The sequence below is a fragment of the Pelecanus crispus genome, chromosome 20, assembly GCF_030463565.1.
Source record: "Pelecanus crispus isolate bPelCri1 chromosome 20, bPelCri1.pri, whole genome shotgun sequence".
Classification (NCBI taxonomy): domain Eukaryota; kingdom Metazoa; phylum Chordata; class Aves; order Pelecaniformes; family Pelecanidae; genus Pelecanus; species Pelecanus crispus.
The window spans coordinates 4,623,574-4,639,473 of NC_134662.1; the positions used below are offsets into that span (position 1 = coordinate 4,623,574).

Sequence of the window (15,900 nt, forward strand, 5' to 3'; positions counted from 1 at the left end):
ATACCCTCCCGTTGAATGTGGAGCTGCTATCAAGCCCTCCCAGACAAGGACGGACTCCCCAGTGGTCTAGCCAGGATATACGCATTTAGTTCGCAGTCTGACCACTAAAATCAGTCAGTCGGTGCCTCTTTTCAGGCCATAATTGGAGACACAAGCCTGAGTTGGAATTGCGTTTATAGCCAGGGCAATCTCCGGACTCAAGGACCTGAAAACTTATCCCTAATCACTTCCAAAACGATTGCATATGAAAATAACAACTTAATAGCAAAACCGTGAAGAAGAACTCGTCCTTCGTATCGCTTTTAGCGGGGATGATTGGGGTCTGGTGTGCTGGTGTCATGGTTTTGCTGCTGGAAGGCTAGAGCAAAGCTGTGCGCTTCTCTTGCAGGAGCTGCAAGGACAGATCAATGTATTTTTAGTTTTGCTATTATTAAGACATATACTAACCCAGAAGACTTTTTAAAACATCAGTGTTACTCCTCGTAGTCCCTTTTTGGAAAGAAAGCATGGGTGCCTGGGTGGGGGTTTTTGTCTGCGACACCACCTGCACTTGAGCATTGCTTAAGCAAAAGCACAAATATTCCAGGACTTGACAGTGGGCAGTTTTCAGCAAGGCAGACTACAAAACCAGCCTTCATTTCAGTGCTTTGTGTGAAGTACTCATTCTTTCATCCCTTTTCTGTGGGTAAGATCACAAAATCTGTTAGCTTGCATTTCATGAAGATGTTCGAAGAGCATGTGTTGACTTAAAAGATCATAAATGTCCTCAAGTTTAAAAATCTTCACAGAAGTGATTAACATTTTGCTGAGACAGTTGTGGAGCAGCAGATTTTACATGGGCCTTGAAGTACAGGAGTTTACAACCTGATTTTGAAGAGCAGGGAGGAAGTTCTCCTTTCCACCCGTCTGAAGAGGAGGCATTCATGCTGGGGAGGAGATGCAGGGTGTCGGGGGGCTCATGAGTTCTTGCGATGGTTTCTGCATCGCAGAGCAGAAAGGGAGATAGCAGAGGGATAGCATTTGTAGCGGCTTAGTCATCTCGGGCTCTGAGAAGTAGGAGAGGAAACTGCAGGTGACTGGAAAGGAGCAGATTCAAAGCGAGAGCCTGTAATGCTGCGCTGGGGGGGATGAGAGGTTTTGGGGTGCAGCACTGGCTCCTGCCAGAGCAAGCTGCAGTTTTCCCTCTGCAGAAGCGGTGGTTGGTGACTTCTGCAGCAGCACTGGAGCTGCTCGTGCACAGATCACACCTGCACTGGCGATTGAAACCGGTGCTGGAGCTGATTCTGCTTTTCTGCTCGGCCTTCCTTCCTAAATAACTGCTGCTAATGCTGGCCGAGAGCTCCGAGTTTCACAGCCACTCTGAAACGTGTGGAGAATGCATAGCTACCATGAAATTTTGTGGCCTCATTTCTCGTAGCAGTGCTCCTGTGGAAGCTGTGAGCGCTCGCTGCTTGCGTGCAGTGATCTGGTTTTCTCCTCTGTGCTTTATCTGTGACTGCACTGACCAGAAATGCAGGAAGGATGAGGATGGAGCAGACTTTGCAGTGCAAGTTCTGATTTATTTACTACCCTCAACTCATAACAGCCTTTAAGCACCTTGACTAAAGCCCAACTTTGGTTCCTGGTTTAAATTACATGGTGGAGCGTTTATTGTGTATCTGGCCATGTATTGTACCGTGGGCTAGTACATGAGCCCGGTGGTGGCTCCAGACTGTCAGGAAGGTAGCCACATCCCTCTGCGGAGCCTGCTGCTTGGCCTCGGGCATGCAGGCTGGCATGGTTGCTGTTGCAGCCGGTTGTCTTGTGCACCACGAATGCATCTGCAGCTCCCACACACGTGAACCAAGGAGAAACCTGAAAGTGTATCTGGCTTTGCATTTCAAACCCAGTGCCTTGCTGTTGTGTTGCAGCCTCTGGGTGGTGGCTCCAGGTAACAACCGATGTAAATACCTTTGCACTCATTTTTTTTTGTTGTTGGTTTTTTTTTTTAAATGCATGGTCTAAAAATAAGGTTGGAATGTGCTGCAGTGACTCAGAGCGCACTATCTGCAGCACCGGGCTGGCGATGGTGTGTAATTGCCGTGGCAGTCCTGCCAGAGGTCTCCACCCAGCTGGCACCAAAGCTGCTGCACCTAAACTGGAGAGAAGGGAGAGTTTAAAGCGAGACCGAATGCGACAGCATGAGTTAACTGTGTGGGGGTTTCAGGCTAGCCTGGAAATAAGGTCTCTTGAATGTTCTGCAGCTTAGCTGGCAGATGTGTCCTGCAGGATTTCACGCTCTCTCAGCCAGGTAATCGTTTCCTTTAATGGGAAGGAAATGGAGCTACACGTCTCTAGGGATGCTCTCTCCTTCCAAAATCCTTGGCCAGCTTGAAACTAGAGCAGTTCAAGAGATAAAATACTTAAGCAATTAATGGATCTTCTGGTAAAGACAGAGCTGCATCAGAGGCACGTGCCCCCTCTCCTACATCTGTACTACGCGCTAGTTGCTGTGAACGTGTGACAGGGATACCCAGGAGGAGCGGCAAGCAGCCGTGCCATCCTTCTCTTCAAACAGCTGTGCAAGCCTCCTCCAAAATTTGGGCAGAAACTCGTTAGGGCCCCAGGGCCGTACCCCGGGTCACTGTGCACCTCGGCTGGGTGGCTGCTGAGCCCACCGCTGCCCTGCTCTGCGTGGCTTCACGCTGCAAGCCCCGTTTTTGCTGGAGACGTGCCTCGCCGTAGGAGTGCTCCCTTCCCTTGGGGAAACCCCGGAGACTCCGCTCGCAGCCCAGCGGTTTCTGTGCCGCAACAGGAAGAGAAAGGCAAACGTGTTGCCTTCCCACCCAGGTTGTGCAAAAAGCAAATTGACTTCTGTGTGTCAAAAAAACCCGAAGCTCAGACATGTTGGCTTAGGTTGTTTCCATCTGGAAACAGATATACCTAGATATTGGAGCTGGGGGAAAAATAAATCCCAAAAAAGAAATTGCTCTCAATATGGACCTGAAATTGAGGATAAGACTTCTCTTGGTCTGGTAATGATGTGATTTTAAGCTTCTAATAGATTACAAAGTGGGCTGGAGTGCAAGGCTCAGCCCCGGTGACAGCAGCTCTGCAGGGTCTGTCACTGCCGGGCTGGAGCTGCTGGTGGATTCAGGAGGGACATTAAGTATCTTAAAATACGTGGTCTACTTACAACCTGTTGTAAGGCGGCTGTAATTTATCTGGGGAGGGACAGCGTGAAGGGACATTTTGCAAATCTAAAGGAGCTTACGGGCGCTTCAGTAACTTGTTTACTGCTGAAGTGAGATGCTTTGGCATCCCTGGCCCTCTCCCGTGCTCCTCATGCCGGTCAAGCTGCAGGTGATGCAGAATAAGGTGCAGAAAATACGCTGGATCGTTTCAAAACTGAAACGTGGATAAACCCTCGTGCTGAGCAAGAGGCAGAGCGAAGCCCAGTGCTTCCCACCGCTGCCTCTTTAAGGAGCGTTTCTCCATCCTGGGATGGCTCCTCAGCCGAGCTCCTCGCCACGCTCTCCCAGTTATTGTCCCACGCCATAGAAATCTGGAGGTCTTAAGGGGGGGAAGAAAAAAAAAAAGGAAAAATTGCTGCACTCAGGAAAAAATTCAATAGCTCATTCAGCTGTTAAGCTACTGATGCAGGAAGTGTAAAAGAAAAATGGAGCCTGCTTTGTTCTGCCCAGACAAGGAGTAAATGCCATTGCCCTAACAGCCTTTTTCTGTTCCAAAAAAGCATGAGGTCATCTTCAAAAGCAGTAACCACCGAGCGGGTTTACACTGGGTTACCAGTCTCAGGCTCCCCCTTCATCCCCCCTCTTTCCTGGCACCAGCCCGGCTCGGGGCTCGGCGCGGGATCACTCCGGCGAGGTGCATGTTGCTCCGCTCCCGTGCCGGGGCTGCCGGCGGGCGCCTGGCCCCGGTGCCGGGCCTCAGCGGAGGGGCTGCAGGCTTTCTCCTGGGAGGGAGCTGCTCCGTAAAGTGGGCCCTTGGCCGCTCGCTCTCCGAGCAGGGCAGGCCGTGTGCTGGGGGGGCTCGCCTCTCCAGCCAGGGTCGGATGCCCGCGGGCTGCCGGGCGAGGCTGCTGATCCAGCGTCGCCCGCGATCGCGTGGGAGACGGTTTTATGCACCTCTGTGGCTCCAGAGTTGGTGCCGTCTCGGTGGCGCGGGACGTTTCACCCTCCAGCAAAACGTAGGCATGCTGGGCTGCAGTGAAACGCTGCTGGAGGTTGGGCTGCTCTTTAAAAACATGCTTTGGTTAAGGCTGAGATCCAGGAGCGCGTCCTCCTACCCCGACCATCTCCCCGCATCCCTGCATCAGCACAGCGTACCCCGGTGCCTCGTCCCACCGGCCCCGCCATGGCAGGACGGCTGAAGATGATGCTCTGGCCAGCCCGGCTGCGGTGGGCTCTCCCGGCACATTCCATCGGGCAGCTCAAGCACAGGGACATCCATAAGCACCAATTCCATGGGGTATTTTTTCTCAGGGACAGGGGAAGACAAAAGAAGCATAACTCCAGCAGTTACTCAGATGTTCGCTTGTTTATTTAGCCTGCTAGGAGTGGCTGCTTCCAGCTATGAGAAGTATGGGAAGAATTCAGAAACTAGAGGGATCAGTGCATATTTCTTTCCTGGCGTAATACTTCCTGCCATTCGGCTGGAGAGGCTGCGGGTGGGAGCGTGCAGGTGGCACCGATTGCATAAAAGAGAAAGGGTTTTGTGCCGAGTCAATGATTAACAGTTTTGGGTGTCAGTCTTGCAGCACAGCGCCGTACATCTCGCAGGGTGCAGACCAGAGGCATGCTAAGGCAAGCCCGGTTTCTCGGCACGCCGCGATGCCGAGGGTGGCAGTTTCATCCTCGTGACCTGGATCCTGTTGTAACGTTTTGGTGCGACACCGAGGGCAGGGTGAGAGGAAGGGTCCCTCCGTGCACCTCGCGGGACGGAGCAAGGTGCCGAGCCCCATCCCGCAGCGACCTCGCTCAGCGCCACGGGGCTCCGTGATCCCTCGACTCCGAGCGGAGCCGGGAAGCGCCGCCGGGGCAGGGTTGGGAAATGGATGAAAGGGCTGAGCGGGCAAAGCCCTGCTCGGAGCCAGACCAAGATGCTTGATGGAGGAGGCGTCTGCTTCAACACGGAGCTTGTGCTGAGTCACGGCTCGTCAGAGCCAGCGCTGCTGTCACCGCTGTTGCTGCACACTTCTGACTCAAGAGCTGCTCTGGTTTTGGTTGGTTTTTTTCCCCGCTAAAGTAGCCCAAATCGTTACCTTTGCAGTCTACCTGGTAAATGAAGAATTAGCTTATGCAAAAGAAAAGCTGTGTGAGAAGCGGAGGTGCCTACTCCGTAGTCATAAGTCAGTCTTGCTTTGACGTCAGGGCTGTGCAGAACAGATGCTCGGTACTGAAAGTGCAAAACGGAGTAAATGTCCTTTTCGTGCTTGCCTCAATGGAAACATTGGAGTGCTGATAGTAACACGCTGCCTGAAGCACCCTGCTTTGTAAACACTGAAAAACCGTTTTTTGCTGAAGGTATATATGAAGAATGAACACAGGAAATCTGCTTTTGTAACACTTACTATGATCCTTTAAATTCTTTTGTTTAATGATGGAAACCTGATCTAGAAGAGGGCATTTGTGGTTGTTCTTGAGTCAAACACTGAGCTGATGCAGGACACAGTTATGAGCATCCCGACTTGCTTTCGGTTCATAATATGCAAACCAGTTTAAAACAGCAAATCCCGATAGTTCCAGGATTTATCTGAGCTTAACTGTTGGGACTCTTGTCCTCCAGTGCTTTTCCTAAAATAGGCAGAAGTGCTCACGGGGTGTTTGTGCTACGGCCAAATCATAACTCGGGACTTGTTTGCTTCGTTCTTGAGTCTGCTCTGTCCCTCGCCTGCACTCCTGGCTCCCTGTTTACTTGCTGCAAGGTTTCATAACCCTGCCTCGCTTGCTGGCGTTGACCTTGAACCACCACTGGGTAATAGATCATTGCCCGTGCTCTGCTGTTCTCTTAATTTTTATTAATTTTCAGTGTTTAACTTTACTGCAGCAGTATTTTTCATACGCCGTCCTACAACCACATAGATGTGAAATCTTGCTGCAGCCTGAGCCCTGTTAATGCCTCCGCAGTCTGGGATCTGCAGCCGCCTGCCAGAGGAACGGGGATGGCAGCCCGGAGAGTTGCAAGACCGTCTGATGACTTCAGCCCTCCTGGAATTGCTTACAGGACAGTGTGAAAAATGCACGCCAAGTTAACATCGCGTTAACGCAATAGGAGTCGTTTCCGAAAATTGGGTTGTCCTCTCTGGGCAGCGCTGCCCTTCGCAGGAATGCTGCTGGGGAGAAGTGGAAGACGGATTAGCCGGGAGGGCAGAAGGTGCTCTGGCAAAGATGCGGGAAGATTTATTTCCTGCTGAACAATGTCCATTCGTGACTCAGCGAAAGGCAAGCAGTGGTGTCGTTCTGCAGAGTCATGAGTAGATACTGGGAAACGAAGTCTGCCCTGGCCAGGCACCGGGCAGGGGCGGGAGGAGGTCGGTTGTGGCCAAACACCGAAGGCTTCGCCCGCCTTGCAGGAAGGAAGCCTGGCTGTACGGATTATTCCTCTGCAGTCAGATGACAGAGCGGAGGCAGGAGGATGTGCACGAGACTTGGGTGTCCTGACTGTCCTGTGCTTCCTCCCCAGGCCCAGCTGCAGATGTTGCCTCCCCATCCTTTTCCATATGCTGATTTCTTTAAAACATAAAGATTGGAGAAGGGACGAGGTAGCTGTGTCCTGCGTGCCATCCTGATTTGCATCACACATACTTTACTCCGCGTGCTTCTGTGTGGCTTTTTTCCAAATACCTTTACCTCACAAGTTATTTACACACCCGTATAAGTCTGCTGAATGACATCTTTAAAGTTTATTTTGGCTTTTAAAAAACCCCATGGATGCCCTTCGTGTGCTATGCAGCAACCTACTGGATCTTTTGTATTGATGGTTTCCAGCTGCTAATGACGTGCTTAGTTAATTATTCACCCAGGTAACAGAAGCTGGTTTTAAACTCCCACTGGGCAGAGCAGTCCTGGAGCGTGGCCGGCGATTGTGGCCAGGTTACCTGACCCATGCAGGTCCCGCTGCGGCTCTGCGGAGCCTGGGACCACGCGGCTGCGGTGCCGGTGCTGACCCAACCTGTGCCAAGAGCCGACCCGACCCGGCTCGGCAGGTTTGCACCGGGAGCCGCTGAGGAGCCTTAGGGATGCACGGGACAGGCAGCTGCCGCCGGCTGCAGCTGGAGGAGGATTTTGCATCCAGCAAAACTCCCCTTGACCTTTCTGAGAGCTCGGCTGCTGAAATTTGTAATTGGGAATTTAAAACACTGCAAGAGGAACTGTGCCATCAGCACGACGTGCAGGGAGCCGCCCGCTCGGTTCCCCCGAGGGAGCCCTGTGCTGTCGCTGCTGGGCGACAGCGGCTGAGGAGGAAGTAGAAGCTGCTGCTGCAGATTTTGTTGCTCTGAAACTGCTAACCCTGTGCTCGGTGGCGATTGATGCTGCTCTTTACACTTGGCAGAGGCAAAGCGCGTTGCTGCCGTAGGCAAAGCGGGGTCTCGCCGGGTGCCAGACGGTGGTGGTGAGCTGGAGAGCGGTTGTCAGCACAGGGGCAGGGGAGGGCAGGTGCCTGCCTGCTTTGATGCTGCGGTGACCCAAGTAAAAGCACCATTTCTGATTTGCAAGCGTTGCTTTTGCTTTGCAAAGACTCCATCAAACTGGGCTACAGGGAGAGCAGGGAGTAAAACTTCTCCCCCTTGCCAAGGACTTTTAAGACGGTTTGGTAATTCCTGCCTCGCAGCAGGACTCTCTCCATGCTGTACTTAGTAAAATGCCTCCTTCCTTCAGCCAGGCTGCTGTCCCCCGAGCAGCGGGATGCTGCGGGGACAGGGACACGAGCCGTGCATCTCCCAGCGCTGCGGCAGAAGCAGAAGTTTCCTTAAGTAACTCGCCCTCGCCTGATTCATCAGCCTTGTTCCATAAACAGGAAGCTGGGAAAGTACAAGCAGGTGATCTTGCATTGCTGCAAACATAAATTATATCTGATTGCTTGTATTTTTTTTCCTCCAGCTGCCTGCTAACTCTTTATCCAGGTGAAGGATTGTTCTGTCAATGAGAAGTGAACTGTTTGCAGTGGGGAGGTCTTTCAAGGTCACGGTACAGATTTAGAAAGAGCTTGGCTTAGGGCTCTTCCCTGGTCCTAATGCTGCCTGCGCTGTTCTGGAGACAACTGCTCTCACCGTAGCAGGTGCTGTTAGCGGGGATTTCGTTGGAGACGCAGATGATCAGAAGATGGCCACAAGTAGCTGCGTGTGCGCTAGCTGCCTAACGGGCAAAACTTTCCTGCTTTTTCCAGGGATTAATGACATGAAAATTGTCAGCAGCACTAATGCAGCTGATGTCCAGCTCTTGCTCAGCCTGCATAGGGAATCAGAATCACGGAGTGCTTTGGGTGGGAAGGGACCTTTAGAGCTCACCCAGCCCAGCCCCTGCAGTGCCAGGGACAGCTTTAACCAGAGCAGGGTGCTCAGAGCCCCGTCCAACCTGGCCTGGGATGTTTCCAGGGATGGGGCCTCCACCGCCTCTGGGCAACCTGTGCCAGTGCTTCACCACCCTAATTGTAAAAAAATTCTTCCTTATATCCAGTGTAATCACAGCAGGGTTGAACACAAACTGCTGTTTTGAAATCCCAAAGAACTTGGAGGGCTGGGGTGTATGTTGATCTTAGAGGTCCTTTCCAATCTTAGTGATTCCTAGTTTTTACTTTCATTATAAATGATCCAGCCACCAAGCCAGGAAACATGAAAGTGCTACTCTTCCTTTAATTGGTTTAGTGGTGGACTTGGTAGTGTTAGGTTAATGGTTGGACTGGATGCTCTTAAAGGTCTTTTCCAACCTAAACGATTCTATGATTCTATGTAGCACTTGATGCTGAAGGAGCAAGCTGTCTCCCAAGATAAAGCGTTCCCACCTGGAGGTGCTGCTTTTTCATGGATAAAGAGACCAGAGTGGAGCGTACCCTGTGCCACGACAGGAAGGCTGGGACAAGCACCCGTCCGCCGTGCCGTGAGGTGGCTCATTGCATGTGGTTTGGCATCCTGATGTGGGGCTTTGGGTGCCGGTCGAGCTCCTTGTAGGACTCTGGACCCTTTGGTTAAAGACATGGTGCCGTCTCACCGAGGCCCGAGTCTGAGCTCAGGTGTGGCACCAGCGTTGCTAGCACGAGGACATCCTGCTTTGCTGCAAACCAGCCGAGTCTCTCTCTTGCAGCATCGTGGCTTAGGAAATTGGGGCAGGAGAGGAGGATCCTTCCCCGGGGACCAGCCTGCTTCCTTCTCCCAGTTTCTGCAGCACCAGACTTTATTACGACAGTGTGGCTTCCCATGTTGTCCTGACTAACGTCTTCCAGGACTCAAGAGGCGGAGATTTCCGAATCACCCTGCTAATTCAGGGAATCGGCTCATGGCAGAGTTGGCAACGCTGGCTGAAGCACCGTTTGTTTTCTCCCACAGCATTCGGTGTTGCAAACGAAGCTGAGTGCCGTTCGGGGACTGAGAAGTTCAGCACACGTTGCATGCTGCTGCCAAGCAAAATAATCCCCGAGAGTACCGTCGTGGTCTGGAATAAACTCCCTTAATGTCTAAACATAGGCGAGACAGCTCGAGTCTGCTAGGAGTTTAGATGGGGCAGACACTCCCCCCTTTCTTCCCCCCAGTAAAGGCAGCAGTTCAGCGTCTGCTTTGAAGCTGCCGGTGCTGGGGAGAAGACTGAAGGAGTCTCTAATTAAAGCTAGCACAGAAGGGCTGCAGTGGGCGGCTGGCTGGGGCGCTGGGAGCGCCGCTGGTATCTGACCCTGTGTTTGCTTTGGCTCCTTCCTCCTCCCAGCATCATCTGATGGTTTGTCAGGCGGCGGGAGGTGGGAGGTGGTACTTGCTGCAGCCCTCTCCCCCTGTTCCCCGCCGTTATTGAATGGTCAGGGGCTGAGTCACTGCCGGGCAGGGCAAGGAAGTGACTTTTCCTGACACTTCTGCAGCAGCCCCGCAGAGATGATCGTAAAGAAACGATCTGAAAACGGTGTCTGGCCAAGGCAGTCCGGCTTGGCCGGCGTGGCCAGAGCTGCCCTCCGCCGTGCTTCAGCCCTGGCTGCTGCCCCACGGCTCTGGCCTGCGTGACGGTGATGGATTATGTTGGTCTCACAGACAAACTTCTTCAGTCGCTGCTTTTAAATTTCGAGGAAGGTTGTTTAACCGCCCGCGTTCTCCCTGCCGGGGCACCCGGCTGCAGCGTGGCGGTCGCAGGGACACGGCCCCACGTGCAGGTTGCACCCGGCCGGGTGACAGGTACATTAAAGCCCCGCGATCAGCGCAGCTGGCCATGGGTGCAGAGTTTGGCAGCTGGACGGGTTCGCGAGACCATCAGAGACCAGACGCTTGGTGCACGGAAAGGAGTTGTGCTTCAGCAAAGCTCCAGTCCTGCTCAGCTCTGGCTCTGGCTCTGGCTCGCCCTGTGGTGCTCTCCTCATTTCCACGTTCAGCTGGGCCCTTTTTTTGCACCATTTTTGCAGAAGGTTCATTTGAGACGTGAGCTATCGGTGCCTCTCGTGCTTTCATATCCCCCCGTGTCTGTGCCCGTGCCTCGCTACCTGTCCCCTGCTTCCATCCACTGCTTTGGCATCTGAGAAACCTCTGCCCCTCTGAGCCCTGACTTGCCACCTACCACCCAGCCTGGCAGCATCTGTCGCTCTTACTTTCTTACTCTACTTTTTTCAGGGACATCGATTTGCAAAACGATGGATAAATAGCATAGGTCTGAGGTTGTACAGTATCGAGCATTTCTAGTTGCTGCTTGGAGCCTTGTGCAGAGAAAATCCTGCCACAGGACAAAGGCGGCGGTGCAACGAGCAGATGAAAAGTGAGGGTGAACATCCAGGAGCTGTGGGTGGTCACAGTCGAGCAGTGTCCCCGTCCACCTTTCCCCTGCCTGGCTCGCTGCGAGCGGTGCATGGCAGGTTACATGGGCTGGAAAATTTCTGTTCGCTTTTCCAGTTGGTCAGCTGAATGCATCTGGCAGGACTTTCTGCAGAAAAAGTTTCATTTTTCCCCTCTCGTCGGCAAGTTTCTGTTTAGTTTTTTAATCAAAAAAAAAAAAGCCTGAAGAGAGTGCAGCAAGAGTGCTGTTTAAAGGAAAGGAGAACTTGAGGCAAAATCAGGAAACGTTAAGTTTGTGTCATCAGTTTAGAATTCGTGGAAGCCATTCGCACGTGGCTGTAGATGAGGATGCGGTGCACAACCCTTTTTGAGATGGTGCATGGTGGCGCAGTCGCTTCGTGCACGATGCCAACCCCCCTCTCCCCCCTCCTTGTTTTGCAGTATTCTCACGTGCTGGGGCCTGGAGCCGATGGCAGATAATGTCAACAACTAACAACATAGCGCAGGCCCGGAAGCTGGTGGAGCAGCTCCGCATCGAAGCCGGCATCGAGAGGATCAAGGTGAGCGCAGGAGCTGGAGCAGCGCGACACGTGCCACGGCTGGGGTGGGCAGGGACGGAGCGGGAAGGGTCCCTGGGCAAGCGCTTTGGGTTTTCCCCGAGCATGTGCATGCTGCTGCGATGTCTCCGGCTCAGATACTGCAGCATCTCTAGATGAGACCCCTTCCTACGGGCACTGCTCGTACATGGAGGTAAGGTCGCAGCCTGGGCAGCTTCTCCCAGGTGTTAGAGGTGAGCGCACGATCCGAGGGCAGACCAGCCGCTGGAGTAAGTTCCTGGAGCTCAGCTGGGCACACGCAACCTGTGAAGGCACTGAAGCTGCAGGGGCCAGACCCAGCAAAGCTCTGCCAGGCATGCCCACGTGCATTCTGGTCTTGTTGCCCCATTTTTTTGCAGGATGGCTCCACTGTCCGTATGCCGTTTCTCTCAGAAAGTCGCTGCCTGCACAGTTATTTCTCAGCTGCTGCATTCTCGCAAATGAAAAAGGATGGCGGCACGCCTTCACTCTGGTTTGAGGCACGTTTATGGTCGAACTAGGGAAGGTTAATTTTGTGCTGCAGTTGTCCAGGATAGCAAACCGGAGTCTATTCTCAGCCGTGTGCTGGCTCACCAGCAATCTGCTGGGGCAGCAAAGGAGCCCCAGAAATAAAGCTCCCTTTGGCACTGGGGGGTTGGAGCAGCTAACATGCAGCCACAGCGTCCCCCGAGAGAGTCAGGGACTGGGTCCTCCAGGAGCTTTCACTCTATTCTGGGAACCAGCTCAGTGATTGTGGTACCCAGGCTCGTTCGGCCACGTGAGCTCTGGAGAGCACTCTTTACTGGAGACAAATATTAGTGCGTGGGCGGCAAGTCCTGGCTGTGAGCAGGAAACCCCAGGGAACTCTCTGAATTTATACCTCTTAAGCCACGGGAGGAACCGCACTCGTCAGCCGGCTCTGCAGCCCTGCTGCCCGCATCTGGGCTTTGCCAGCCTTGGTCGGGTGGGTCGGGCAGGCTGTGGTCGGGCTGCTCCGCTGCCCATCCCTCCGAGAAACTCCCCAGGAGCAGGGGAAGGAGGGGAGAGACAAGATCTGTTCGTGGAAAGTCACTTGTCAGTAAGCCACGCAAAGGAAAGCCCCGTGCACGGTGATGAAAAGGATAGTGAAACTGAAATACTGTGAAACGCATAGGTGTTAAACCCACCTGATAAGTTTTTAATTTAGTTTCCTGGTCAAAGAACGTTTTCTTTGACTTTCAGTCCCTGCTACTTCTGCAGCAGCAAATCCTCCGTCATCTCCAGTTTTGATGTGCAGGAGCTGCTGCTGCTTTGAATAGCTTTTTTTTTTTTTTTTTTTGAAAGCCATGAGGTTTTGTAGCTGTTTTTAGGGCCACCACTTTCCAGATTCCAGTGATGCACCCATCAGCGAGGCCATTTTAGGGAAGACAAAATAAATTACAGGTCTTCCCCTGGCACAGCCATTGCTGACTCTCCTAAGAATTACCATGTTGTAGCTCCAGGATCCCAAACGGTGCATGCCGAGGAGGAAGGAGGGTGTGTGTATACTTACAGACCTTTGTAGCTGTGACTATCTTAAATGCTTTGCTGGGAAAGAACAACAGTGGTGGGACCACAACATGCTGCTATTTAGGCTGAGTGGAGAAGACGTGCTGTCTGGACGAGCTTTCAGTCATGCCCTGATCCACAAACCCAGCTCTCAGGCGAGCGTGCCAAGCCAGCCAGCTCCTAAGCACGGTGTCAGATGAGTCCTCGCTCCTCCTCTCCCTGCCTCGCAGCTGAGGTCGGCGGGACGCGCGTTTGCCTGCGGATAAATGAGCTGATACGCTTCTGAGATGAGGGGAACGGGCTGCCCTGCCAGCTGTTGGCGAAGCTGTGGCAGCGGCGAGAGCGGCAGCGTGAGGAATGCCCTCCGATCCCTCCCCACGAGGCCTGACGGAGCACCCAAGGCTGCAGTCGGATCACGGCCGTGCCACCACGCTATGATTTTCCTCCTCCCCAGCCCGAGCCGCCCGTACATCTGCTAGAGAAGGGCCAGGCCTTTGTAGCGACGGCGTCTGGCTCGTCCTTCCCTTCCTTCACACGGTTGAAACTTTAAGAGGAGCGCAGAAGTTTCCAGGCCACTTGCTCTCATAGCACATTCAGCCACGCTCCCAGCAAACTCATCCCTTTCCCTTTTCTTTGCTCTGAGATTAGGAGTAGTTACTGTCTTATGCGAGTGGTAGGTTTAAGGTAGAGCCTTGACCTTGCCTCTGCAGGGCGGTTCCGCTGTCGGATCCCAATGTACATGATAAGTACGTTTAAGCACAGGCGAGCAGCAGTTGGTGTTCATTAGAAGTGTTCGTTACTGGTTAGGACTTTAATACTTAATATTGCAATGGTACCTCGAGACTCCCACAAAAGTCTGATGCAATCTCTGGACCTGCCTTTCCCGGAGACGCAAAAAAAGGAGGAGGAAGCCCACGCCGTGGTGTGGAAGCACAGATCAAGTGGTTTGCCCAGAGCTGCAGAGAACTGGGGTTTTGTCACAAGTGCTGTTTCTCCTCCTCGCTGCGTGCGCTCAGTTGCTGCCGAAAGGTTTAATCATGACGGCGCGCAACTGCGCATTCCTGCTCCGCAGGCGGCAGCGGCCGCCGCGCTGCCCGTGTGCCGCAGCATCCTCGGCGAGGCTGCGGAGCGCGATGAGAGCGGCAGAGCCGGAGCTGGGGGAGCGGGGAGGCGCGTGTGGGTCCCCCCAAATCACGGCTCAGTTCGGCCGAGAGGGGTGAATCGCCCCGGTGCCGAGCAGCCACGGAGATCCCGGGAAGGGAACCGCTGCCGTAAGGCTCTGCAGCTACAACAGGTCACATCTGGGCCTTCCAGATGTGCTGCGGTTGCGTCTATGTTTTGGCTTTGCCTTATGTTCAACCAGCTATTAAGTTAATTAAAAAAAAAGGGGTTGCTCGTGGTCTCCAAAGCTGCTGGTCCCTCCCTGCCTGTCTCTCCCCGTGCCTCCCGCCCTCCTCGCTGCCGGACGGCGCAGCCACGTTGCTCGCCCACCACCGCGGTCCCCTCTCTGCCGGGCCGCCCTGGGCTCTCGGTTCCCAGAAGATGTTTTTGAACTAAAATAAGCAGAGCCTTAAGTAATAGTTTCTAACGGTTTCAAAACCTCCATTTTTAACATCAGAGGATGGCCGCTCTCAGGCGGGCTTTTTTCTCTTTTATCCCAAAGCCCTTAAAAATGAGGACAATAGTATCTTCTTTTAAATCTCTTGCTCTCGGCTGGGAGTGTTTTTCCCATACTCATCGCTTTATTTATGTCAGACCTTACAAACTCCTTTTTTCCCCCCCATGTCCATTTCCCCTTTTCATTTGTCACCATCTCCATAACGTTTCTGTTATGAAATCCTAAACGTTGGCTCTCTTCCTTCCCGCGGAGCCTGGGAAGTGGTCGGTGGTGCCGCGTGGGCTGAGCTCTGCATCTTCACCTGAACGTTCTCGCTAACCTGCTGCTTTCTTGCAACATTTAGGTCTCGAAAGCATCTTCGGAGCTAATGAATTACTGCGAGCAACATGCCAGGAACGACCCGCTGCTGGTTGGAGTGCCCGCTTCGGAGAATCCTTTTAAGGACAAAAAGCCTTGTATCATCCTATAGCTTTCCTCGCTCCGGCGCGTGCGATCTCTCAGGCAGGGCACCGTTCTCCATCAACTGAAACCAAGCTACAAACTTCAACTGCACCGAGGGGTAAACACTAAATGTTGGATTCAAATAGAACTTAAATCTCAAAAAAAAAAAAAAAAAAAAAAATTTGCAAGTCATTTAGGGAAGGGTGTCTGCTCCTGGGCCGGTGCCGCACTGAGAGGGGTCAAAATTTAAAAACAGAAAAAAAAAAACAGGGTTGGGGGGTGGGGGGAGTATTTTTAATTTGGAATTGGTACCAAGGTGGTGCAGGCAGTGGGGTTTCTTATTGCATTTGCCAGTGGGATGCAAGACCCAAGTAGCGGGACCTCGACGGTAGAAGCTTTCAACAAAGCTCTTAGTGGGTCTGATCCAATTGGTTTCAATTAGCGCATCGTTCCGAGAATTTGCTGTTTCTTGAGAGGGAACAAGGGAGAAGAGTCCCGGTGGGGACCTATTTTGTAGAAAACTAGTACAAAAAAAAAAAAACCAACCAACCCACCCCAACCAAAACACGGCTTGAAAAATTGCTGTTGCAAATGGTTAAACGGAGGCTGGGAGGAGGAGGATGGAGGCCGGGGGGATTCCTCCCAGCGCCGCATGGCTCCGCTCAGACGAGGGGGTGGCACCGCGGGGAAACGCTCTCTGGTGCCAGATCCATCGGCCGAGAGGGTTTCCGTGAGCGGCGTTAGGAAGCCCGAGGCATGGGAGAGGCCGGGCTCGAGCC

At 53.1% G+C, this 15,900-nt stretch overlaps 1 protein-coding gene across 1 annotated transcript in view; it reads left to right on the plus strand.

The window, feature by feature from the left end:
- LOC104038459 (guanine nucleotide-binding protein G(I)/G(S)/G(O) subunit gamma-7) overlaps positions 1 to 15,627 on the plus strand; it is a 53,558-nt gene extending 37,931 nt beyond the window's left edge. The window contains exons 2-3 of the mRNA XM_075723593.1: positions 11,402 to 11,520; positions 15,024 to 15,627. Coding sequence (XP_075579708.1) covers positions 11,440 to 11,520; positions 15,024 to 15,149 — 207 coding nt within the window. The 5' untranslated portion in view covers positions 11,402 to 11,439 and the 3' untranslated portion in view covers positions 15,150 to 15,627. The remainder of the gene's footprint in view (positions 1 to 11,401; positions 11,521 to 15,023) is intronic.
- Positions 15,628 to 15,900: the final 273 nt, after the last annotated feature.